Source organism: Asterias amurensis, chromosome 5 (assembly GCF_032118995.1).
Source record: "Asterias amurensis chromosome 5, ASM3211899v1".
NCBI classification, from domain to species: Eukaryota; Metazoa; Echinodermata; class Asteroidea; order Forcipulatida; family Asteriidae; genus Asterias; species Asterias amurensis.
In genome coordinates, this window is record NC_092652.1 from 10239642 (window position 1) to 10267528 (window position 27887).

Here is a 27887-nt window from a genome sequence, read left to right on the forward strand (position 1 = left end):
CGCGTGCAGACGACACTTGTACAAGGAAGTAAATTTGTTCAGCGGCTTCTCAAGTTCTCAAAGTTTGGTGAAATGCTACGAAACATATGCGAATAAACTTCCAGTGGTAGGAGGATCTAATGAGAAATCTGTCGCCATCATGCCGGAGCTAGAACATGTGATAGAAGAAGTGAAGAAGTTTCTAAAAGGTAATGTCAAAAGTTGAGAAGTTTCGTTCGATGAATATTATTATTCTCTGCAGGGAGCTCGCTGTCATCCTCAGAATGTATTATTGCCTTTAATGCTTTCATGAGCGAGGACCATTCAATTCAGTCACCAGTGCATTGCATGTGCGATGTCGTGCAGTGAGCTATTGTTGACACATTCTGTTGCATGTGGTTTCATATTCAGGCCTGTATTCTTCTTTTTGAAAGGGCAAAAAGGAACGTAATAATACATGGGCATTAAGATTAATTGTAATGTAAGTTTCTATTGGAGCATTTGATTCTTGTTGAAGTTGAAGGACACCAAGACAGCAACCAGGCAGGGACAACGGATGCAATCGCCTTTGTTTTCTCCGTGAAGTATCATGCCTACATTACATATTAAACAATTAATTAATTGTAAAGTTGCGATGATTGATGCCTGGGTCTGGGAGCTGGAGGTAGATTGATTTCTACCTCCATGATTGATGTTACATTAATCATATAAAGATATAATAAGATAAGTTTAATAATATGATTATTAAATTATCGAGTTAGGTTTTGTATTTTGTAGCCTTTTTCCCACTGTTCTTTCTGATGCAAATGTAACTATTAAAAGCAAACATCGGTCGATTGCTACGGACATCATTTTCTCGTATGCGACATCAAATCAACTGTGAAATGTAGAGTTCCATATCCAACAACCATCAGGTTGCAAACGGGTCACAGCTGGCCGGACGAACGATGCCACCGTCAAGTTTTCTAATGCTTCACTCGTTGACAATGTGTCCCTTGCAGTCTGATCAGCAACCCCACAGTCACACTTTCGTGTTAAATCAATGTATCGGCTTATCATATGTTAACAAAATGTTATGAATTTAAAATTAGATGCTATTAATCTATGGAGGAAAAATTTGTTACAAAGTGTATCCAAGTAATTTTTTTTAACAGTTATGTTTCCTCCTTAATAATTTTATCAACTGTTCGTTTTGCTCTTTGAACAATATGAAACAGCTTGAACAGCCAATCAAACTTTCTTCTTTCTAACTTTAAGTTTTAGATTGAAGGTTTCATTTTAATTTAGAAAGTGAAAGTACACATTCTTGTGATTCAAATAACAATTGAAAACAAGTTATTTAGATAACTTTGAAATGGACGTTGACATTACAACAAGCTTTATAAAGTACAAATCTAATGTTAGTTTCTTGAACCTTTAAACTTTTTACACTTTTTACTGGATAATTTTGTTACCTTACTTTGAAATCACCACAGAAAATAATTAAGAGGATGTTGATTTAGGCTGAATATCCACCACGTAATTTCCACATTGGTTTGTTTTCCTGTTTGGTTTATACCACCTTTGTTGCAAACTGCTGCAATATACTGATACACTTTGATGAACCTCACATGAACTTTGACTTCGAGATCAAAAGGCCCTAAGTGGAGCTTTGAATATTCACAACAGGATCCAATTGTATTTTAGTTTGCAGGGTTTTTCCCCTGGATTTTTCAGACTGTGCATTATGGACGTGTGGACTAGGAATTTGTGAAGCCTTGCCTTCATCACTCTGAAACAAGGTCCTATGAATGTTTTTTTACTTGGTGTTTATCTCTGGTTTTCAGAAGGCCTACTATTTTATATTGGGTATTCTGTAAATGATGTTTTTCAGGTCCCTCCCCCACCCTCGACAAAGAAATTTAAAAAAGAAGAAACCATTATTTTGTTGGCGGATTCGCTAGCTTACAGTGCATGGGGAGTACCGTGAACCCATCAACAACAATAAATAAATCACTGATTAAAGACTCTGCTGTACAAGGTTGAGACGTCATCAGCCCATTGACTATTTTTTGCATTTACTTTACTGCTAAACAAGTTTCATTCATGCTTAACAAGCTGGGTGCAGGCCTTGCTCTATGATCACCAACTTTAACGTTAGCAATGTTATAAAAATAACCAGTTTTTCACAGACAATTGGTTGAACTTTATACTACCATTGACTCCACAGTCCGTAAAATCATAAAGTTGAAGGTTTTGAAAAGCTCAACAGGTGAAGCGGTTAAATGTTTTAGGATACCATGTTTTAGAGAAAGGGGTTCAAGGATAAATAATATGAAAATTATAAAATGTCTAAAAACTTTTCAATCAGAAAAAGAAAAAGTGACAAACAGTTAACTGAAGTCAGTTGTTCAATGGTCTTGATCAAAGAAGATTATTGATTAGGCCTAAGATTATTGATTAGGAGATTGATTAGGCCTATGTTTGATTAAACAAATGGAATTGTTTGTAATCTCTATTAATGGCTTAAATTTATTATAGACTGCAAGTCTCACACACATATTTGAACCTGGTTTCATTGAAGTATCATAACACAAGACGAAATATACCCCTCTAGTCTAAAAGTTTTGTGATGATGCCAACTTCACCCCCTGCCCGCCCGTTGAAATGCCACTATATGCCACTATGATTCAACTAGTATTAAGCCACTATTTTAATTCTAAGCCACCACCAACTGTCACAAAAAAGTCCTGTGGTTTAATACCAAAGTTCAAGCCTAATACTTCACAGAGTCAATGAAGGCAGCTGCCTGAATGCCCCCGGGTCATTGCCTCCTTGCCCTTGAAATGCTCCGGTAAAATTTACAATTTCCTCTTAGGGTGCCCTTACCCAAAGAGAAAACAAAAATGCCTTGGTGCCCTTGCCTTGTTTTAAACAAAGCCTACAGGCCTGAAAGTTCAAAATATCTTTGCTGTACATTCTGTCAGAAACGTTATGAACTTAGCAGCATTACTGCTAATTTAATTGGGACCCCTCCCTCCCCCCCCTCCCCCCCCCCCCCCCCCCCCCGTCATGATCCTTTTATTTAAAGGTACCGGTATTCCTAGTGCACAGCAAATCACAGAATTAGTCATAGGGGCATGAGACTCCCAAGGTCCCCATTTCCTTAGTGTTGGTGTCTCACTTAATACCTAGGCGCTGATCTTTATATAGTGGACTTCACTTTAAGGTTAAAGGGAAGCAACCCTTTGAAATGTGTGACACAAATGCTCTGTCAGTTTATTAAAGGTGAATGATTATAGAGAAACTCGTGAGTTTTCATCAGAAACAGATGATGACACTTACAAGTGTGATGTTATTTCAATATCCAGAATGAAACATTTTCTTGGTAGAATTCTGTGGAAACTTATTTTTAGAAAGGTGAGACCACTTCACAGTAGAAACATTTAAAAGGTGTCAGAGTAACCACATCAAATGAATAATTTGAGTAATAATGATAATAACAGACCGTTAAAAACGAGAAAAAAAGGAAACTCAACTTAAAGGGAAGGTACACGCTTGGTAATTGTCAAAGACCAGTCTTCTCACTTGGTGTATCCCCACATTAGAATAAAATAAAAAGCCTGTGAACATTTGAGCTAAATTGGTCATCGAAGCTGTGAGAAAATGATGAGAGAAAAAAACAACCTTATTGAACGAATTTGTGTGCTTTCAGGTACTAGCTAGAAGTCTTTTATTATTTTAGTGAGAAATTACCTCTTTTTCACAAGCTATGCTATTTCAGAGGGAGCCGTTTCTCACAATGTTTTATACTATCAACAGATCTCCAATGCTCGTTACCAAGTCATTTTTTAAGTTAATATTTGTTTTGAGTAATTACCAAACGTGTACCTTCCTTTAAAAAAGAAAAGAAAAGTGGTTTACTTGCTCATTCACTATGTTGCATAGTGTTGAACATTTTGACCTTTGCTGATATGATGTTGCGATGACTGTGTATGTTTTCTTTCCACTTAATCATAAGTTCAAAATTCAAAGTCTTGGTTATTCAACCGTCACATTCATTTATTTTTAGAACCCTTGTTTCCAGTTTAAACTTTTGGTGTTAAGGTTCACTGAAATCATTCAGATAAAATTTCTCACAACGTTCATCACAAAGACGCGTCGTCTTAAATAGATTTTGATTTCCTTATCCCTGGCACATGTGGTCAGAACCCTCAGGCGGTTGGATTCTAAATCCGTTAACATTAAACTGACATGTGTTCCCTGGAGTTTCTCAGCACTTTCCTTTAAAATTAAGATCGAACAAGAAACTGCTAAATTTAGAGCTCCAACATTCACTTTGTATCCACTGAGATATGACAGCCGACAGAAAAAAAGTAAATAAAAATTGAAAGTACACTTATACTGACTGAAGAAGTTCTACCAGTTATTTAATATCCTAAGACATCAAGGCGGGGCTTGAACCTCTGAAGCTTGTTTCCTTAAAGGCAGTGGACACTATCGGTAATTACTCTATTAGCATAAAACCTTACTTAGTAAGGAGTAAGGGGGAGAGTTTAAAAGTACTGTGAGAAACGTCTCCCTCTGAAGTGACGTAGTTTTCGAGAAAGAAGTAATTTTCCACGAATTTGATTTTGAGACCTCAAGTTTAGAATTTGAGGTCTCGAAATTAAGCATCTGAAAGCACAAACTTTGTGTCACCATGGTGCGACTAGAGTGTTTTTTTTCTTTCATTAATATCTGGCAACTTCGACGACAGATTGAGCTCAAATTTTCACCGGTTTGTTATTTATGCATATTGTTACCATCTGTGAAGACTAGTCTTTGACAATTACCAATAGTGTAGCCAAAATACACAACAAAATATGCAGGCCTGGAATTTCTTCTTTGGCAAGGCAAGTCAATTTTCATTTTGCAAAGGGCACTTAAAGGGCAAGATGCCAAGACCTTCCCTCCCTTCCCTCAGTCATACTCTTTGATAAATGATTGTGATTTATTTTATTTTTTTAACTTTAGACAGCCCTTAAAGGCATTGGACACTATTGGTAATTGTCAAAGGCTAGCCTTCACAGTTGGTGTATCTCAACATATGCATAAAATAACTAACCTGTGAAAATTTGAGCTCAATCGGTCATCGAAGTTGCGAGATAATAATGAAAGAAAAAAACACCCTTGTCACACGAAGTTGTGTGCGTTTAGATGGTTGATTTCGAGACCTCAAGTTCTAAACTTGAGGTCTCAAAATCAAATTCGTGGAAAATTACTTCTTTCTCAAAAACTATGGCACTTCAGAGGGAGCCGTTTCTCACATTGTTTTACACCATCAACCTTTCCCCATTACTTGTTACCAAGAAAGGTTTATGCTAATAATTATTTTGAGTAATCACCAATAGTGTCCAACTCTGCCTTTAAATGTAAATTTGAGCTATTATCACAAGTTGATCAGGTCTGCATAATAACGTAAGCAATACGAATCACACCATGGGGTCAAAGTATGTTCATACTGTTTACATTCATTATCTGAATGATCCTCTTCCATTGTATTATCTACACTTTTTATCTTCTGTGTTGAAAAAAAAAGTGATACAAAGTTCAGATTATGCGGACATGAAACATATGCAGCTAAGTTAAAATGCAGCTAAAGTAAAACAATTTGAGGACTTTCTTTAAGGCCCTAAGAACTTAGGTTTGTTTACTACTTTAGATGAGATACTTTTGATTGACTTTAATGAAACATTTTGTTATTGTTTTGATGTAGAATTAAACAGGCCTGGGTTCAGTTTCACAGAGGGCTAAGATTGAAAAGCGATAAGCAAAGTGTGATGTCACAATACAAATTACTAATGTTAAAAACACAATATGGTATGTGTACATGTAGTGCTTTGTAAAATCAAGCCCTAGATTCTCATAGGGCAGGGCCATTTTTACTCTGCAAAGGGGCACTTAGATTGCAAAGTCCATGTGAAACTTTTTAAAGGGGCACCTTGGCAACACCAAGGCAATGTAGGCATCTGTAGCCCCTGTTTAAAGGGAAGGTACGCTATTGGTAATTGTCAAAGGCCAGTCTTCTCACTTGGTGTATCTCAACATATAATGCATAAAATAACAAACCTGTGAAAATTCGAGCTCAACTGGTCATCGGAGTTGGGAGAAAGAAAAAACACCCTTGTTGGACGAATTTGTGTGCTTTCAGATAGGAACAGAAGTCTTTTATTAATTTAGTGAGAAATTACCTCTATTTCAAAATCTATGCTTTTTCAGAGGGAGCCGTTTCTTACAATGTTTTATATTATCAACAGCTCTCCAATGTTCGTAACCAAGTAAGTTTTTAAGGTAATATTTGTTTTGAGTAATTACCAAACGTGTACCTTCCCTAAGGCAGTGTACTCTATTGGTAAAATAATTTTGAGCATAAAAACTTACTTGGTAACCAGCAATGGAGAGCTGATGATAGTATAAAACATTGTGAGAAACGGCTCCCTCTGAAGTAACATATTTTTTGAGAAAGGAGTAATTTTCCCTGGATTTGATTTGGAGACCTCAGATTTAGATTTTGAGGTCTCGAAATCAAGTATCTGTAAGCACACAACTTTGTGCGACAAGGGTGTTTTTTTCTTTCATTATTATCTCGCAACTTCGACGACCAATTGAGCTCAAATTTTCACAGTGTGTTATTTTGTGCGTATGTTGAGATACACTAAGTGAGAAGACTGGTCTTTGACAATTATTACCAAAGGTGTCCAGTGCCCTTAATTCATTGACCTGGTTAACTTAAAACAAATTGTCTCCTAATGATTAATACCACTTTTTCTTCTAGATGTGGGGGATTACCTATCCATCACCCTCAAGAAGGAAAAACTGCAGAAGGAGACTAACTTTAAGCGAGAGAAACTTCTTAAAGATGTTGAAAGTATCCTGGATAAGCTCTCCCCTCCGCTGATTGAGGAGGACGATGAAGAGCAAGGTAAAAAGGAAGAAATTGTAGAGGATTTGAGGCATTTAATATATTATATATTATAGTGTTTATATATTTGGTTTGTGGTAATATAATGATAAATTTTATAAGGCGCTGGTATCTAGAAAACTATTCACTGCGCTATAAATATGACCAAGGGAAAAATTAATGGTAGGCTTGACTAAAAAGGTAAGTTTTGAGATTGGATTTGAATGAAGAAATGTCAGGTTGTGATCTAAGGGTTTAAGGCTGCAACCAAGAAACATCTAATGTTTGTGTCTACAATTTTTTTTACGGTAGATTTTGTGCAGAGAACTGTCTTGCCTTTTATTCTACTAGCGCGGAGTAGATTTTTTAAATTCAGGAAAGAACTGTCCGAAATTGTGTACAATGCGGTTATGTTATATTAAAATAGTGTTTTAGAAGTTAAATTATTAGTTGGTAATAACGAGAAACTAATACACTATTGATGTGAAAAGCTGTCACCATGAAGTTTTGAAAGTTATGGTAATCTGCTTTTTAGGATGAGATACTAAAATACAATGATCATAACGAATCTGTTTACACTACTTTCTTTATGAAATACAAACATTTATTTATTAAGGGACATTTACAGAATAAGGTTACGAGCAAAACTACCATGTCACAAGTACAATTTATAAGTGGTATCTCCTGCTCATTTTTGCTTAGCAGAAAAGTGTTAAGCAATATCTTTACTTATTTTTAAGCAGCTCTTAAAAAAGAAAAAGTTAGAAACTCTTTCTTCAAAAAAACATAAACAGGTGTTGTCCCTTTCATTTTTATTTTCTTAGGAGTAGAACTTATTTTTTATTTTATAGAACTGATCTTGTCATTCTTGTCAGCCAAACCACTCCCCTCCTCCCACCCCACATTTTCTGTGGTAGTGTGTGGTACGTGAAGTATGTCAGTGAACTCCAGATCACACTGTACGTGCATCCGTCTACAAACATACTCAAAGTTGTACATGCTCCTTTGTATGTAGTCGGAATGTATTTTTAATTTATATATATGGGGTGGTTGCGACATATTTTAAATGTCAGAAGTTTTTATCTCTCAACTTCCTGATATTTTCAGCTCCATTTGTGACCTTAACCGCATTAATTCAATCGTTTTTCGTTCTTCGGCCATTAACATTGATGAATTCCCAGTCGGCCGTGTGTCATAAGTCACCTGCGTAATAATCACGACCCCAAGATTTTAAATTCAGCATTTCCTCAGCCACGATGACAGCGCTGGCCAGCACCGTGGTTGCCCCTGATAAAAGTCTCCCCCTGAGAGTCCAGGCTGAGAAGAAACGTCACTTCCGTTTTTGTCTTCCTCTGAAGGGAACGCTTAGCAGCAGCTGTTGCAAAAAATGTGAATAGATATGTTAAGCTTTTAACAGTTTGTGTGGCAGGTCATAGTTTTGGGTTGGGGGATACAGGCTGGATGGGAGTTTAGTAATATTTTGAAATTTGCTAACAGTGCTAACAGATCGGTGTATATGGGTAAAAACCACAAATGAGTATTCTTTATCACCGATGCAAACCCAACACCTATGAAATCGTTTGCAGTACCCGCTGCTAAAACAAAGGATTAGAACTGCCTCGTAGCCACTGGGCAATCTCGATGGTCTAGTTGGTATGACACTGCTCTAGAATTGCAAAGGTCGTGGGTTCGAATCCCACCTGAGTAACATGCAATTTTTTTCACAGAACTCTGGTAAGTTCTGAGTATACAGTGCTCACCTCACAGACATCGGTGTATATGAGTAAAAACCATAAATAAATATTTTGAAATTAAATTTCAGGTTTTGCAATGTATGATTTAGTTATCTTTCTAAGGGTCATCATAACTCAAACACTCTGTTGTTCATTTTGTTTTCTTATTGCAAACATAGCTATATAGTAATTAAAGACACTGGACACTACTGGTAATTGTCAAAGACCAGTCTTCTCACTTGGTGTATCTCAACATATGCATAAAATAACAAAGCTGTGAACATTTGAGCTCAATTGGTCGTCGAAGTTGCGAGATAATAATGAAAGAAAAAACATCCTTGTCACACGAAGTTGTGTTCTTTCAGATGCTTCATTTCGGGACCTCAAAATTAGATTTTGAGATCAAATTCATGGAAAATTACTTCTTTCTCAAAAACTATGGTACTTCAGAGGGAGCCTGTTCTCATAATGTTTTATACTGACAACAGCTCCCTATTGCTCATTACCAAGTAAGTTTTTATGCTAATAATTATTTTGAGTAATTACCAATAAGGTTCACTGCCTTTAAAGATATAATAGACCTATCGGTTGAAAGTTGTCAATGTTTCATTTAGATAATCTGAACTTTTTCGAAGAGTTTTCATTGTAAGGGTGTACTTTTTGAGAGATCTCATTTTGGAAAACTTAAAGGCAGCAACTGTCAATAGTATAGACAACATTACGCCCCCCTATACTGTTTTGCAAAAGTTTGGGCGACAGACGTGCCCCTTTATGAGCAAATATTTGGCATGGGGCAGAGGAAGCTTCAAATACCTACAACTGATTTGTTTCCCTGTCACCCTTTAAAGTTGCAAATCCCTTTGGAATAAAACCCTTTACAAGATCCTTGCAAAACCTAAAATTAAATTTAATATATTTACTGAATTCCTATCCAACCGGTGTACCCCACCCACAATGACATGTATATGACCCGCCCTACAAACTGTTAAAGCATGACACTCTAGATTATAATACCAAAAAAGTATTTCTGCACTTAAAAAAAATTCACTGTGACATTGTGCATGTAGTTGAACCAGTCCTAGAGTTCATTTTACTTTCCAAAAAATATGTCAACACATTTAGGCGTCTAGCAGCAGGCCTTTATGTACCCCCTACTACAATGGCTTTTGTTATTGTGCACTTCCTGTATAAATCTTTTGCATGAACTGCATACATACACTTTCTAAGGGTTGAAGCCTTATCCTGTATGCAGTAACTTTTGCCCAAGTTTACCTGTTTACAAGCTTGTTTGGGCATTCAGGTTTCAGTGTTTCTTTCTTGCCTTTCACATGGTAGATCCCAGTTAAATTCCTCTCTTCAGAGGGACGTGCCTTGCATTAAAGATTGGCTTTTCATTTACAAGCTGATAAGCGTGTTTTTTTTTCCAAATTCAAGTTTTTGTATTTTTTGGTTTGCCCCCACATTCCCAGATTTAATCTGAGGTATCTTCAACATATTCTATGCACAGGCATCTTGTCTCACTACTAGTAAAAAGTAGTTAGATGTATAATTATTAATAATAATAACCAGGGACTCTTAATAAGGGAATAAATTTAAAGGGTAGTGGCCTTCTCGCATGGCCACGACCACGACCCTACAAGGTTTTAGACTGCAGTTTAAGAACGTGTCACTGCTCTTTTATTCTCATTCATAAATGCCTTTTTAGTTATAATGCGTAATCAAGTATTAAACTCAGTAAAACATTGATCAGTTTTTCCGACGTCCTTGAGCATGTGCTTTTAAGACTGAGACAGTTTTCGGAGATGCATTCGTGCGCGTGCTATGCATCTAAACTTGTCCAAAAACAACCGGTTATAAACAGCTTCAGCTGGTCATAATCAACCGTTGAAACACTCCCTTGTGACGCGCTCTCCACCAATAGGAATAGCGAAATTGTCTGAGGTGTTTATGAATTTTATTTTAATGGCAACCTTTGACAGACTGTTCCTGCACAAGCCATGGATAACTTGAGTGCTGATTTAGTACATGATCATAAGGATTATGATTCAATAACTTAAAGTGTCGTTGCGGAGAATTTGATGAATTAATTGCTGATTGTTGATTTCCATGGCTATACATTAAGGATATTCATTACAGTCAGTTTAATCAACATTTGTTCTAAAAATTTGACATATTTGGAAGTTTCCCTCAGCCAAGTAAACACTGTGTATTCCTTTCTTAAATTGTAGCTATAAAAAAAAATTGTTTTTATCTAGAGAACCTGTTACAAGATGGCAAGGAACTGCCTTTTGAACGAAAATCTTATTCAATTAAGTCACAAGCAAAGCACTTGCAGTCAAAGTATTGAGCAGAAAACATGCATGGGTACAACAGCTATTTTGATGAATAAACATACAGGGGGTACACAAGTGTTGACACACCATGTAAAGTTAGCACAATGGAGGACGCACCAGACAAAGAATAGGATTTATGGGGGAAATCCCCCTCGCTGTTCATATGCTGATTAAAACGAAACAAGACTTTGGCACCAAACTGTGTACAGTGTACTATCATAGACTCTTCCTTGCTCTACCTCCATGCTCCATGGTACTGTACATTGTATTTCCATGGAGGTTGAGTTGTATTTCCTTGTGTAAGGGGTCAAATTGCATCATTAGTTTGTTTCCAAGTTATCATTGCCTGATCAATGACAATATGATCATTTCCTTCCTGTGTCATGATTGAACAAGGAACAGACATTTTTGTTTTCACAGGGTCCCGGACTTGAAATTTTAGACTCTTGAATCTTTGAGGAGATTTTGTTATTTGATTATTTTTCTTTTGGGTGGAGGGTATAAGTCACACTGCAGCACCAACGAAAATGATAACGATCATGATGCAAAGAGAACGCATTCCATTGGTTGAATGCTCCACGCAATCTATCGGTAGAATTGCTCCACGAAGAATATGCCCACGCTTATTCAACCGATCGAGGGCCTGTTTTGATAACATTCTCGTCGTCGTTATCGAGGCCTGTGTGACCGGCCCTAAGACAAACAAAGAGTCTATTCTATAGAAGTTTGATGTCTTTGCTATGGATAATACAACCTTTCATTTCAATTGCCAAGGCGATGGTAAATAGTAACCTTAAACTAGTCTAAATTTCATTAAAGAAGTTAAGTTTATTCCCCCCCCCCCAGTTTTATTGAGTGAGGTTTTGTTAGAAATGAATATTTCTCAGGATTAATATACTATCTTTTAGTACCAGCCAAAACTTTTAGCGAAGTAAAAAAAATATATATATATAATTATTATAATGATAATAATAATAGTAATATTTGGTTTGTATTTTAGCGATACACATCATGTCTCAAAGCGCTTCCAATTCCAACATTATTACCCTGATCACTTGGCCATTTCATTCCTAAAAACCATCTGAGCTCCCTGGAATACAGCCGTGTCGCCAAATATGTAACGCACTGAGCTAAACCAACCACAAGAACCATCTCTGCCCTCACAGGCACCCATTTACCTCTGGTTGGAGAGAAGCATTTATAGCAAAGTGTCTTGCTTAGGGACACAAGTGTCATGACCGGGATTCCAACCCACACTCTGCTGAACAGAAACACCAGGGGCCAATTTCATAGAGCTGCTTAAGCAAATAAGTTGCTTAAGCACGAAAATAGCTCGCTTATTTTACACATGTTACTGGGAAAAATTTCCTGCCATATACATTGCTTATGACTAGTATTAAGCTGTTGTTTAATTAGCATTACAATTGAGTGGAGTCTTGGCCGGTAATCTGATTTTACTAAGCAATGAATTTGTTGCTTAAGCAAATTTTTTTGCTTAAGCAGCTCTATGAAATTTGGCCCTGAGCTTGAGTTTGGTGCTCTTATCTGCTCGGCCACGACACCTCAAAATGAGACATTATTTGTATTTTTTTTCCCCAAGTTTTTTAACGGAGGGAAATCTTTATTTTGTCATGCAGGATTTCAGCTGAATAATTACCAGGACTTGTTTTACACTGCTGTTATAAAAAATAGCTTGGTTTTGGTTTGCTTTGAACAAGAAGGAAGGAATGGGTTTGTCAAGGCTCTCCTTGATTTTGTGTACTTTAGCACATGTTGCCATTGCTGTTTTTTTTTTTTTCAGGGTGTGTTTTTTAAACAAATGAAAAGCAACGAACTTCGGGAAGGATTTCCTGTGATTAAATTGTCGTCAAGCCTAGAACACATGTCACGTACTTTCAGTTTAATTGTGCACACAACTTCCTGTCGTCCAATAATGAACCAAAGTTTGGTTTATATTTGGAGGCGGAATAGGTAATATTTAATGGGTGATGGGGGAGGGCTCTTCATGCAGATTAAATTGGGATAAAGGCCAAGTAAAAAAAAAAACCAGTTGATCATCCTGCATAGTTTTTGAGAAAGAGGTAATTTCTCACTTAAATGTTTTAATTGAATTCTAGACCTCAGCTGAGGTCTCGAATTCAAGCATCTGAAAGCACAAAAAGGGTATTTTTTTCTTCCATTATTCTCTCGGTCTGAAGACTAAATGAGTTGAAATTTTCACAGGTTTGTTATTTTACACAAATGTTGAGATACCCCAAGTGAGAATACTGGTGTTTGACAATTACCAATAGTGTCCATTGCCTTATTAAAGCTCCCCTAAAAGAAATGAGATCTATCCTAGAGGGAGATAACTTCTACATACTATTTGTAGTGTCTTCCGGGTAATCGTTTTATTTTATCCTAAAGTCAAGAGAGATGGCCGCAAAACACTGCATGACTAACTCTGGTTGACTCGGGGCCTGGGTCTGATTTCTATTCAATAATACACATTAAGATGCATCATGAGATTGGGTCTTTAGCCTATGTTTCCTTGACCTTGACATTCAATGCATCTTCATCACACTCCCCATAGACATCTGAATCAGATAAGGGAGGTGCCCATCCATCACAGTAAATGGATTTTCTCCCACAGCAGTGGAAATCCAGGTTTATGTGTCATGACACACGCTCAGCAAATGCCTTTTAGCTCACAGACCATTTTTGTGGGGTCAACATAGGGTGCGTTCGACTCACGTTGCTTGTTCGGGTGAGCCCCTGACAAGAGCGAACTGAACGATCATTCGCCCTTGCGTGGTGACGTCTGCACCTCTCGGGCCAGCCCCAATGGGAGTCTTTGGGACGCTAGGTGGCAGCAGACTTACTAGATAAATTTCCATTGTTTATGTAGTTCTGAGCATGCGCACATGACCAAGAACAATGGATTTACCTGGTAAGTCTGCTGCCACCAAGCGTCCCGAAAGTCTCCCATTGAACCGTTTTAAAAGCAGGGCACTTATAGGGCTGACCTGGGTGAGCCTCTGGAATGACGTCAATGCTATTTCGAACGTAGGCAGGGGTAGACCCGAGGAAGCTAATCAAACCCATAGAAAGAGCTGATGGATAATACATGATTTTTACCAATCTGGAATAGAGTGCACCTGATGTACGCCATCTTTTGGAAACCATCTGGGCTCAATTTCATGGCTCTGCTAACCATATCTAAAGAATCTGCACTTACGTTAGGGAAATCTGTGCTTACGTCAAGCATTTCAGAGGTTGCAGGGAATTTTTGCTTTGTGTGCGTACTCCCGTTAACTATTTGGCAAAACATAGCGAGCGCAGAAAGTTGGCACTCGCCATTCAAGCGGAGAATGGTGATTGCAAGCTCCGAATTGGGTAGGCAGAGCCAAGAAATTGGGCCCAGGTGGTTCATTGACAATTCATACAAGATGTTCTCAATAGAGTGAAATGTGTTCAAATGTGGTGTAATGTATCATTGCCCCCAAAATGGTTGGCTTAACACAGTGTGATGTGGCTTCAATGATTTTGACCCCCATGTAAATGTAAAGATTGCAATGTAGGAAGGTAGCTAGGGAGCTGGGCCCAAATTCATGGCTCTGCTTACCGCCGAATTCTGCGCTTACGATTCCCTGCTTACTTGCCAGCGCCAAATTTCTGCGCTAGCCTTGTAAGCGTAGAATGCCTAGTAACGTGGAGTACGCACAACAGAAGCCAATATTCGCCGCTAAAACCTGTGAAATACGCTTGCCTTAAGCCGGAATTCCCTGCTTCCGTAAGCGTTGATTCTGTGCTTAGCAGAGCCATGAAATTTGGCCCTGTTCTTCCAGATGATATTCAGCCTTGTCATGGCAGTTGAGGCAAGGCCGAGTCTTAATTTGATTTCTTTGTTAGCTGCCATCCTAAGAAAGCCCAAACCCATGGGGGGGGGGGGAGAGTCTTCAAATCCTACATCTTTCTTTACTATGACATATTGATAGTATTGTAGGCCAGAAAAGTTTCTCTTGGGTAGTGCTACTGGTATAAATGTGACGATCATAATCATTGTGTCACAGATTGAAGCTAATGATTTGGGGGGGGGGGGGGGGGTCCTTTTCTCTCTTTTAGTAAACTCATAACAACTCAGCTTCGTAGAGCCGCGATCCCAAGTGACTGGAATGGGAGACCACACACGCGAGTGGTGCAGCCATGAGGGCCTTTTCCAAATTGTTCTGTGGTTTTGTTGATGAACTATTCATAGAGTATGAAACGTGCAAGCTGACCTGCTGACCCCCGTTGATTCTGATTGGTTTGGATTTTTGCTATCCTTTTGGGTAGCAATAGTCGAGGTTATAATGATACACTTTAGAAACCTGCAAACAAGTTGGAAAAGGCCCTCGTGGCTTCGCCACTCGCGTGTGTAGTCTCCTGTTCCAGTCGCTTGGGACCGTGGCTCTATGAAGCTGTCCAAGCCACGAAGGCCTTGACAAAGTCTACCCATAAACTGACAAGTAATCTCTGTCTTCATAACCACACGACAACATCTCTTGGGACAGATCTTCTTAAAGACAGTGGACACTATTGGTAATTGTCAAAGACCAGTCTTCTCACTTGGTGTATCTCAACATATGCATAGAACAACAAACCTGTAAAAATTTGAGCACAATCGGTCATCAAAGAAAAACACCCTTGTCACACGGAGTTGTGCTCTTTCAGATGCTTGATTTCGAGACCTCAAATTCTAAATCTGAGGTCTCAAAATCAAATTCGTGGAAAATTACTTCTTTCTCGAAAACTACGTCACTTCAGAGGGATTCGTTTCTCACAATGTTTTATACTCTCAACCTCTCCCCATTACTTGTTACCAATAAAGGTTTTATGCTAATAATTATTTTGAGTTATTACCAATAGTGTCAACTTCCTTTAAAGCTGTGTACCCACCACACATTTTCTCACAGTCTCTTTTTGTATCCATTTGTAGAAGAGTATGTCGATGTGGACCTACCTATGAGTCCAAACTCGGAGCACATCCAAGAAGAAGGGGAACTTGAAGAGCTGTACGAGGACACGGTTCCAGCCGAGTCGACCCACAGCAACGACTCATCTCACAACTCAGAGGAAGAGCAGGAAGATAATAAGATTGGAACTATTGACCTTGATGGTGATCCATACGGTGGGGAACCATGTCATTTGATTAATAATGATCATATTAATTATACCTAGTTCTTATACAGACCCCTTGTGCTCTCACATGCGCCTTTCTTGTTTGCCATTTTGGGAGTCCAAATCATCCACAAATACGTACAAATATCTGATTCTGAAACTGATAAAAATGGTTGATGCGCCTTTTAATCAGAGGTGTCCGTGTTGTGTAAGGGTCTAGAAATCAATATAGACCCCCTTGCATAACGTGAAGCGCTGTCATAACACTGAGGTCACACGCACTTTTTTAGGCACGAAGAACAGCTATCGTCCAATGTACCCCCTTCTTTTGGCCTTTTGGATGGTGCTTTTTGAGAGTGTGACATATATTGGTGTCTATAGACGATGTGACCTGTGACATCACATGTTTACAAAAGAGCCACAAAGCCTGGACTTCCTGCAGGCTTGATTTGTACACAGCTCAATGGAAGAAAATATAAAATCTTTTATTTTATGGAGATTGCACTGTCTAATTCTTATCAACTTTTGATATGATTCATCTCAAAACTTGTCCAGCTTTTACTTTCATAACTCTTGGTTTTATGTGGAAATTATGACACAAAATGTCAACATTCCCATAGAACCAGTGTAGTACATGTACAGTGCCTGCCAGAATACTTAAATAATGTACACAAGGTCACACTTATTGTAAACAAGGTTCACATGGTCTATAGCACTTTACAATATCATATCAATGTACTTTACATGAGTGCTCTAGTCATTGTGCCCATAATATGCCTGTAATCTTTCTCAGCTCCCTGGGTAGTTATATACAGCCCTGGGCACTTCAAAGGCTCTGTTGCAAACACTATGACAACCTCTACCCTCGCTGGTACCCATTTATACCCCTGGGTGAAGAGAAGCACTTGTATTGAAACCACAGGAATTAAATCCACAATCCAATGACTTAACCACCAGAACTTGAATTCAGCCATGATCCATACCCATTTCTCTTTGACGTTGTGTCGTGGCAGAGCGATCAAACGCACTTGACTCAAGCTCTGGTGTTTCTAACGGTCCATTGTGTTGTGTACATGTACATGTATGGCGCTTAAAAGAACCTAACCTTTCTCAGCTCCCTGGGTAGTTATATACAGCCCTGGGCACTTCAAAGGCTCTGTTGCAAACACTATGACAACCTCTACCCTCGCTGGTACCCATTTATACCCCTGGGTGAAGAGAAGCACTTGTATTGAAACCACAGGAATTAAATCCACAATCCAATGACTTAACCACCAGAACTTGAATTCAGCCATGATCCATACCCATTTCTCTTTGACGTTGTGTCGTGGCAGAGCGATCAAACGCACTTGACTCAAGCTCTGGTGTTTCTAACGGTCCATTGTGTTGTGTACATGTACATGTATGGCGCTTAAAAGAACCTAACCTTTCTCAGCTCCCTGGGTAGTTATACAGCCCTGGGCACTTCAAAGGCTTTTTTGCAAACACTTTGACAACCTCTACCCTCGCTGGTACCCATTTATACCCCTGGGTGAAGAGAAGCACGTGTTTTGAAACCACGGGAATTGAAACCACAATCCAATGACTTAACCACCAGAACTTGAATTCTGTGCGATATATAAATCCATCGGCTATGATCTATGCTCACTTCTCTTTGACGTTGTGTCTTGGCAGAACTGTCAAACGCACTTGACTCAAGCTCTGTTGTTTCTAATGGTCCATTGTGTTGTGTACATGTACATGTATGGCACTTTAAAGAACATAATACAATATTTATGCACAGGGATTACTCCTTCAATATTGTGTTATCGGTATCCATAGCAACTGCATAAGAGATTACTGTTCTTAACTGAATTATTCAGAGACACTACTTTACAACCATCTCTCCCTTCGTTCTGCAAACAGATATCTCCTTCAAGAAGTCAAGTCTAATCGCACCTGGGGTGGACAGATCTTTTTCTATTGCAGCACCACGTCTCTGGAATCAACTACCTCTTCACATCAAAACATCCACTTCCATTCACTCTTTCAAAACATCTCTCAAAACACACCTCATGTCAATAGATCCGTTCTTTTGTATTTAATCTGTTTTTTTGTTTTTTGTTTGAGTTTCTTTGTAATGGCGCCCTGAGCACTTTTGTGGATATGTGCGCTCTATAAAACTTTGTTATTATTATTATTATTATTATTATTATTATTATTATTATTATTATTAATATAGTTACTAATCAACTTGGTTGATTTTTTACAAGTGGTTGTTTTTGAGTTCCCCTCCTCCCCCTTCCCTAAAATATAGATATTTGTCAATATGATCTTCATCTGATTCAAGTCAAAATTAATAAGTATAACTTCATCTTTCATTTTAGGGGATGTAAAGGTCAACCCCATTGCTGCGTCAGATTTGACTTCACCGAGTAAAGAGGGATTCCTCGACAAGAAAAGGAAAGGTACAGTGTTAAAATTAACTTATAGTTTCAGAAATTTTACCTCCCAACTTTCAGTGAAGAGATTGGTCCCTAAAAATCCAAGTGCCAATTCTTGTATTCCTGCTATATACACTTGCATCCATGCAATGCAAAACTTGTACAGCAATCGTTTTTTTTTATACTATTCTCTCGCGACCCAGATGGCCGATCGAACTTCTACAGGTTTAACAGTTTATGTTATATGGTGGATTACATACACTTGTTTGCTAGCAAAACCAATTCTGTAATGTTCCTTTAAAGTCTTCTCACTTGGTGGCTCTCAACATATACATAAAATAACAAACCTGTGAAAATTTGAGCTTGATTGGTCATCGGAGTTGCGAGATAACTATGAAAGAAAAAACACCCTTGTCACACGAAGTTGTGTGCTTTCAGATGCTTGATTTCGAGACCTCAAATTCTAAACTTGAGGTCTCGAAATCAAATTTGTGGAAAATTACTTCTTGCTCAAAAACTACGTCACTTCAGAGGGAGTTGTTTCTCACAATGTTTTATACTACCAACCTCTCCCCATTATTCAATACTCAGTAAGGTTTCATGCCGATAATTATTTTGAGTAATTACCAATAGTGTCCACTGGCTTTAAGAGGAGCACATTTAGATTAGTTGACTTAATTAAGGGCGATCAGTCAACATCCAGAATTCCAGGCACCAATATTTCTCATGATGGCTGGTAAGTGTCACTAGAAGTGCTTCATTAGGGCAGCCCCATGGGAGCAGCAAAATTACTTGGATTATTGACTCGGAAGCCTGGATGCCTGCATAGGGGGGGGGAGGAAGGGGGAGGCGAGGTAAGGGGAGGCACTGCAGTAGAGGTCATGAGGGGCTTGACCATTCAGTTAATATTAGAAAAATGAATCCCGTCTTAACTGTGCTTCCTTTCCCCCCCCCCCCCCATCTTCATAAATTCCAAAGTTAATATAGGAGTTCTACATTCATAACTATAGGACACTTTGGGCGTTTCACGTGTCGCTTTGCATTGCATTTTAATATTAGAAAAATGAATCCCGCCTAAACTGTGCTCCTTCATCCCCCCCTTCCGTTTATCTGCTGTAGCATGACACTCTCAATGCAAGACCTTTCTAAATCACCTTCCATTCTTTTGGTCAGAAGGACAGTTTGGGCTACAGGGTTGGCAGAAGCGATACTGTATCATCAAGGCCAACGTCCTGTACTACTACAAGAGGAAGACGGATAAGGAGCAGTGCAACCAGATTGTCTTGACTGGATACCAGGGGCGGGAGGCCCCAGAGTATGAAAAGAAGAACAAGAGGAAAGACTGTCTGTTTGAGGTGGTGTGCCCGGCCAAGAGGTCCTATCAGGTTAGACAATTAGTCCCTATTATTTGCCTCTTTTAATGGCACGCGGGTGGATTTCAAAAAAGACTAATCTTATCCGAGTCAGGACGAGTTACTCGCCCTAACTTAGGAATAGCCGCACGTTTTTTATATCTCCTAGGACGAGTCCCAAGTTAGGGCTTGTCCCAGCTCTTTGTGAAGTCGACATATGGACGCTGTTGGTAATTACTCAAATTCTTACTTTCACAGGAATGAATAGGAGCTCAACCTTGCACCAAAAAGCTTGCAAGAATTGTAACTACATCACATAGTTTATGTGTCATTCTCCAGGCCATCTTGCATGTGGCCCTCCAGTGGGGGCAATAATAAATGACGTGGCCCGGGGTGGCCGAGGGCAATAATGAATGACCATGAGCAGTAGCAAGAAGACGCTCCCAGGGTTGCTTTAAAAAGGAGTCAATGGATCTTATGAAGCAAAATCACATTTGATGTTTCCCTTCCCCTGTACCCTCTCTTTTCTTGTAGTATAGAATGTTGATCCGATTCTAAGTCATTCAAGGCCCAATTGCATGATTTTTTTTAAAAAACAGGTTACCAGCCAACATTCCTTAAAGATTGCACTGTTGCGACTGGTGCCCCACTTATTTTTTGCATAGCAAAGAAATTTGTTAAGCACTATTTTCTGCTTAACAGCTTTATGAAATTGGGGCTATAGGTCTTGTGCTTGTGATCACACTGGCCAAGCTGAACGCTACGCGCGCATTAGGCGTGGAATGAGATGCATGCTGGTCTATAGCTAGCAATCAAGTTTGATCAATAGCTAGACCAGCATGCACCTCATTCAACATTGAGCGCTTGCAGGTCTATGGCGCTTTACTTTTGGCGCCCTCTACACTGTGTGGTTCTATGGGCTGTAAGCGCAGAATTCTGCGATAAGCATCTGTGTAATTGGGCACTAAGTTTGCTTCAGCTAGGCCAGCTAGGACAGTTTCATACTTCATGCAAAAGCGAAAGCAAGGCAAGTTTTCCTGTGATACAATTTGATAAAAGGGGTGTGCTGATTATTTCGTCACTACAATTTGCTTAGTATGAGCCAGTATTGTTGGTTAACATAACCTTTTAGACAGTTCACCATTAATAATGTCAATTACTATCAATTCTTCTATTTACAGTTCATTGCACAGAACAAGAAGGAAATGCACGATTGGATAAAAGCCATAGCGTTCGCCAGCAAACTTGCACCAAGCTCAATAGGTATGATAAGAAATCTGATAGAAATCTGACTGGAAACCTTTTTTACATAATGTATTTAATGGGAAAAATAATTAATGGCCTGACGTACGTCGACCCTGGCAGAGTCAAGACTTAAGGTTGATAATGAAAACGATAACGATAACGACTTAAAGAGAATGCATTCTTTTGGTTGAATTGCTCCACGCAGAATACGCCCACGCTTATTCAACCAATCGAGGGCGCTTATTTTTAACATACTCGTTTTCGTTCTCGTTATCAAGGCCTGTGTGACCGAGCCTTTAGGCCATTAACTATTTTTCACATTTATACTATTGGTCATTTTGGTTGGTAAGCAGTTTCTGAGTGGTCTAGGGCGGTGGACTAGAGTTTACAGAATAAGGGTTCGAATTTCTGGCCTAGTTGTTAGTCTTGAAACCTGTGTCCTTGAGCAAGATATAATAATTGCTTCTCTCCACCCAGGAGTACAAATGGGTACTGTTGAGAGCTGGGAAGTAACTTGCAATGGACTGCCGTCCTGTTCAGGGGGAATAGAAACATTTCAGTTGGGTGGTGCCCAGGAAACAGGATGTAGACATTTCTATAGACTGTGCAAGTCTCCCGCAAGTTTCGCGCATATTTGAACTTCCGGGACCATTGTGGTCCCAATCTTACAGAGTTTTACATTGGGGAGATTTTTTTCGTCCATTATTTTAGTTTAACGTACCTAAAGACCATAAAAATGACATATGTTGTTGAAAATGTAATACTAATTAACAACATATATAGAAGTACAAATAAATTTAACAAAACAGCGAAGAAAAACAGATATGAAAACTTGACCTCAGGTCAAGTTACTTGAAAAAATTTAAGAATCTTTGCCCATCTCCGATCACGAAACTTACGCAGACGCTTGTTTTGTTCGTGCACGCAGGGTGAACAGCCTTTTCATTTGTCATTTAAGCGTCAGCTTCCTCTTTTAACTGCGTCACGCATTAATCTAACGCCCTCGCGAACATTGTGCGTCTGCGTAAAACCCAGCTTTTGATAATTTCGCAATCGGGCGTAGATTTGCAACAGATCAAATAAGATCAAATAAACATCCTTGCCCAGAATGTTCCGTTTGTCTAAACATAAACTATAACCGATTAATTGCATAAATGTTTAAAAAGCTAAAACTAAACTGAACAAGCTCTAATGAGTATTTTTGTTGTTCAAATTTGGTATTTAGAATACTTTAATGCAACGATTTGATTTGATAAAAAACAAGTTTTTTGTTTGTAGTGTTTCTCGCTCCGATGCACGCGAGACTTGCATAGTCTATTGCAACGTCACTTTTTGCAAACCAAGGCTTTGCAAGATTGGATAACTATGGGAAGCCGTAAATGCAAAACAAAAATAGCAAATTTTTATGCTAAGCAAAAAAATTAATGTGGCACTAGACACAACAATGACAACTTTATGGACTGTTGGCTGGTGACCAGTTTCTGCTAAGCGATAACTGATCTGTGCTTACAAAGTTTGTATGATTACAGGCTTTATGAAATTGGGGCCTGGTCTTTTGTTGTTGAGATAAGTGCATCAGTATCCATTAGGCCTATGGGAAACCTAGACTGGAGACTTCTTATTTATTTCCTCATTCCTTCTTTCATCAGACCCTCTTGCCAAGTCAACGCCAAACAACTCTGGAGGCAGCGAAGAGATGTTGGACTATGACGACACGTCAATCCCGGTGATAAACAACAACGAGGCAGACGATGACGACGGCTACGGCGAGACATACGAGGAGCTGGATAACTATCAGTCGGCTAAGACCGGCATCCTGCCTCCTCCAGAGATTCCAGTCACTAACATTGAGGAGGAGGAACCTGAACCGATCGATGAGGATATTTATGAAGATGTGTCTGGTCAATCAAGCGATCCCCTACCGCCACCTGTAACAGTACCATCACGCCCAGCAAAATCGGCCGCAAACTTGCCCCTCCCTCCAGAGCCGACGGCTCCACCCCCCGTGCCAACCACGCACAGACCCCCGCCTACTCTACCCGTAGTGGAGAAACAGCCCGTGACGCCCGTGACGCCCGTGACGCCCTACTCGCCTCACACACAAATCAAAGCTTACCAAGGTAAGAATGAGAAGAATCTGAAGAATGACACAAAGTCATCTGTGAAAGGAGGGGGCAAACCCCCGCCGCCGATACCGAACCGAGCTGAGACGACAAGTTTGCCCAAGAGAGAGTTGTGGGAAGAAGATTATGAGAATATTTACATCGGGTTGTGGGACTGCATGGCTGATGACAAGGATGAATTGGAGTTTAAACGAGGCGAGATGGTGCATATTATTAGTAAGGAATACGACACATTCAGCTGGTGGATCGGAGAGAGAAATAACAAAGTGGGTCTGGTGCCCAAGGACTATCTAATGAAAGCATACATGATTTGATAAAGGCTCCAATCTATAAGGTGTTTTGTTTACTAATGCTGATCTGAACTGTCCCATTGGGGGACTGTGCTTTACTCTGTCTAATGCACACCTTTTCCCCATCTCATGGTCAGTGTTAACTAAGCTATCCTTTTTGGGATATTCTGTGACCCTGTCTTCCATAAGGTTTCACTGTCACAATTGGTTCCCCACTCCTTTTGTTGCTAAGCAAATAAACTGGTATCCTTTATAATGGATGCTATGTGACCCTGTCTTCCAATCAGGGCCCAGTTTCATAAACCCTGTAAGCTCAAAAACTTGCTAAGCACAGACAACTGGTTACCAGCTAAAATTCCATAAGGTTTCATTGTCACAATTGGTTCCCACTCCTTTTGTTGCTAAGCAAATGAATTGCTAAGCAGTATTTTCTGCTTGTTAGCTTAATGAAGTTGGGCCCAGGATATCAATCAGGAAACTTTAAAGACACTGGACACTATTGGTAATTGTCAAAGACCAGTCTTCTCACTTGGTGTATCTCAAGATATGCATAAAATAACAAACCTGTGAAAGTTTTAGCTTGATTGGTCGTCGGAGTTGCGAGATAACTATGAAAGAAAAAAACCCACCCTTGTTACACAAAATTGTGAGCTTTCAGATGCTTAATTCGAGACCGAGATGAGACCTCAAATTCTAAACTTGAGGTATTGAACTCACATTCATGGAAAATTACTTCTTTCTCGAAAACTACGTCACTTCAGAGGGAGCCGTTTCTCACAATGTTTTATACCATCAACCTCTCCCCATTACTCACTACCAAGTGAGTTTTTTTGCTGATAGTTATTTTGAGTAATTACCAATAGTGTCCACTGCCTTTAAATGAGTATTGTCAACTAATATCAAACCAGTAAGGGGAGATGGTTTTTTTTAGCATTCGATCCATCACCATTCATCAGTGGCATGAACAAGAAAATTGTCAATTGATAACAAAAAGGGGAGGGAAGAAAAGATATAAACTGGGTAGGGGTGGTATGGCTTTCAATTGGAGACCTTTAGATGGTCCTTTTTAACAATAGTGTGCTTGCTCAGACCTAAACCCACAATACTGAGCATGTGCGCACATGCTTGGAGCCGCAAAAAAAGGACCGTTATGACTGCTGCCACCACTGTCTCAAAAGTCTCCTACAGAACCTCAGTTAGTAACATTTGAAGGGAAGCTTTCCCATATCAATATCCTCAAACCCTGGTAGTTCTAATGGAAATCTGTGGACATTTTGAAAAAGTACCTGAATCCTTTAAAGCAGCTCTATGAAATTGGGCCCTAGCCATTAGCTTTTTTCTTTTAGTTTATACACCATAGGTAAATGCTAATTCTATGTTAGCCCTGTTTGGAGTGAATTATTGTTATATACATTTAAAACAGCTGTTTATCTTACTGCTGAGGTGCCAACTGTGTGTATATGTATCTAACTACATTGGTATATTACAAATCATGATATGAAAAAGGACTACAACTTCCTGTTCAACAAGAAATTATAATGAAAATTTACAACATCAAAAAACTAATTATTGGTGAAATTCACTTCCTTTGAAAGAGGAAATAGGAATCACTCTGGTTCGATTTCTTTGGGTTAATTGTAAAATGTGGAACAAAATTTCTCTTTATCTGTTGCTCTATCGCTGCCCTTAAAGGATATGACATTATAAAGTTGTTACAATATCTTCCTATACTAATTGGTAACGGAATAACAGAGTAGGCAACAAGGTCTTAGGGCCATGTCACACCTGGCAACCAGTTCCAGGCAATCTCCATGATGATAAAGGCATTCACATTTGAATGTCGACATATTTTTCTTGGGGATTGAAATACAATTTGTCAGCAATAACGCATGTGCTATGGATAACAAAACAAAGTTAAATTTCACTCACTCTACACTACCAATGTGGTTCTGGAGCATGTGTAACCCAGAAAAAGGGTACACTTAGAAAACTAATGACTCAAAACTAATTTAAAAAAAAAAACACTGACTGTTGGGGCACTTGCCTGAACAAATGAGCCCTTACTACCTATGCACTGTTGTTGGTTGCCTCCTAGTTGATTGCAAAGTTTCCCTCGTGTGCGAAGGACCTTAGACCGCAGTATTGTGGCCATGCGTTTGAGGACTAGGTCCTCAAGGGCACAGCCATGACCCAGCAAGGTTTTCAAAGGCCGTTTACGACTTTCCATTACAAATATCATAAAACTTTTACAATTTGTGAACAACTCTGATAGTTTAGCCTCTAGCTCACTTTGACTCTGCGCTGAACTTCTATCGATGTTGAAGGCTATAGGTAGCTCTTGTGACAAAATTCAAATTCTTGGTCCTCTCTCTACCAATCAGAACGGATGAACTGTCCCAGGTATTTATGAACTTAATAATCAAAGATTACCTAGAATAAGTTGGTATCATCCCAAAATGTTTATGCTTTTTGGAATTGTGCTGCAAATAGTAAAATGTTCTCTCTATCATTAGCTCTCTTAAAAGTATCTTTGAGACTGGAAAAGATTTTCTAAGACGTAACAAATGATTCCTGGGAGGGGAGAAGTGGTAGATTTATAGGTTTTCACTTTGAATCTCCAGGAATTTGATTTTTTTTATCCTTTTTGTGGTTTTCCATTTCTTCAGTTTTTGTAAAGTTAATGGCTTTTGTGGATTTCCATTCCTTTTGGTTTTTGTAAAGTTTAAGGCTTTTGTGGTTTTCCATTGCAGCTCTCTATCATCCCAATCATTTATTGTTAGTCATAGTTTTTTTTTTAATGTTATCTCCTCCATGTCAACAATGTATCATACTAACTAAATTGTGTTATGTAATTTGTAAATTTTAGAGATTTTGTGACGATTTGGACGACTTAAATTGAAATCCTAAATAAATGTGGTATTTTTCTATGTATTTTTTCATTTTTTTGGGAATGCAAAAATAATGTACATAGTTTCACTTCAGTACAATCCCATCATAATTTTAAATGAATAATCCTCTTTGAATAAAAATTATGTAAAAAAACAGAGAAAATAACAACAAACTCTATTTCTAACTTCCATTAAAGACGCTGGACACTATTGGTAATTGTCAAAGACCAGTCCTCTCACATGGTGTATCTCAACATAAGCATAAACCTGTGAAAATTTGAGCTCAATTGGTCGTTGAAGTTGGGAGAGAATAGTTGAAGAAAAAAACGCCCCTGTCACATGAAGTTGTGTGCCATTAGATGCTTGATTTCGAGACCTCAAAATCTAATTCTAAGGTCTCAAAATCAAATTTGTAGAAAATTACTTCTCCAAAACAGCGTAACTTCAGAAGGAGCCGTTTCTCACAATGTTTTATACTATCAACAGCTCTCCATTGATCATTAACAAACAAGTTTTTATGCCAACAATAATTTTGGGCGATGACCGATAGTGTCCACTGCCTTTAAACTACATGTATATTCCCAATATACTGTTACTGCAAAGTGCAGTATGATGGCATTGTATTATCAGTTGTATAAAACAGTTTATACCAAATAAAGTATTTATACTTAAAAAACTGATTTCAAAGGATATTTGCTATTATGTGTAAGAATTTTATAGCAACTTTCCTCCAGCTCTCAACGTTTTTTCTGCAATCAGTTCTGATTCTACTAAAATATTTGGGCTGATGGAAGTCGAATGGCAAATCTAGGTGGGCTCTCTGATAAGACATGGTGTACAGGGGTCTGGTTTAAGAGCACCATTTACTGGTTTGTATCAGTGGCATTGGTTAAAGACAATGGGCACCTTTGGTATTTGTCAAAGATCAGTCTTCTTACTTGGTGTATCTCAACAGATGCACAAAATAACAAACCTGTGAAGATTTGAACTCAATTGGTTGTTGAGGTTGCGAGATAATAATGGAAGACAAAACACCCATGTCACACCATGGAGGTAGAATAACGAAGTTATGTGCTTTTAGATGCTTGAGGTCTTATTCTGAGGTCTCAAAATCAAATTCAAACATTTAAGTGGAAAATTACTTCTTTCTCGAAAACTATATGACTTCAGAGGGCGCCGTTTCTCACAATGTTTTATACTATCAACAGCTCTCATTTGCTAAATACCAAGTCAGTTTTTAGGCGAACAATTATTTTGAGTAATTACCAAGAGTGTCCCGTGCCTATAATCGCAAAGTATACCTTTGGTTTTTGGAACGGTTTTATTGTTTTAATAAGTCCAATATAAATGTAGATGTATACAATCAAACTATCTTGTGATTATTTCATTTTAAAAGATGGTCGTGTTTCTGAGATATCACGGGGAAAGTCTGGAAAACTACTTGGGGTGTGGGGGCATAG

The 27887-nt window shown here is 38.7% G+C and overlaps 1 protein-coding gene across 3 annotated transcripts; it reads left to right on the plus strand.

Annotated features, from left to right (window-relative positions):
- LOC139937676 (src kinase-associated phosphoprotein 2-like) lies at positions 1-27107 on the plus strand. 3 transcript variants are annotated; one of them, XR_011786079.1, is made up of 8 exons: positions 1-188; positions 6776-6922; positions 15925-16116; positions 18473-18553; positions 19703-19914; positions 21063-21144; positions 22776-23728; positions 23904-27107. XR_011786079.1 is itself a non-coding variant. In XM_071932932.1 (7 exons), the coding sequence occupies exons 1-7, from the start codon at positions 140-142 to the stop codon at positions 23561-23563; spliced, it is 1551 nt and encodes a 516-aa protein (XP_071789033.1). In that variant the 5' UTR covers positions 1-139; the 3' UTR covers positions 23564-27107. The 3 variants fall into 3 exon arrangements, 2 of the variants coding, with proteins under 2 accessions (XP_071789033.1, XP_071789034.1); XM_071932932.1 differs by having other exon boundaries at positions 22776-27107; XM_071932933.1 differs by having other exon boundaries at positions 19706-19914; positions 22776-27107.
- Positions 27108-27887: the final 780 nt, after the last annotated feature.

Coding starts and splice junctions, on each gene's coding strand:
- LOC139937676 (XM_071932932.1), top strand. CDS start 140: ATGCCGGAGCTAGAACATGTGATAGAAGAAGTGAAGAAGTTTCTAAAA. Junction 6,923..15,924: donor GGAGGACGATGAAGAGCAAG/GTAAAAAGGAAG, acceptor ATCCATTTGTAG/AAGAGTATGTCGATGTGGAC. Junction 19,915..21,062: donor CGGCCAAGAGGTCCTATCAG/GTTAGACAATTA, acceptor TTCTATTTACAG/TTCATTGCACAGAACAAGAA.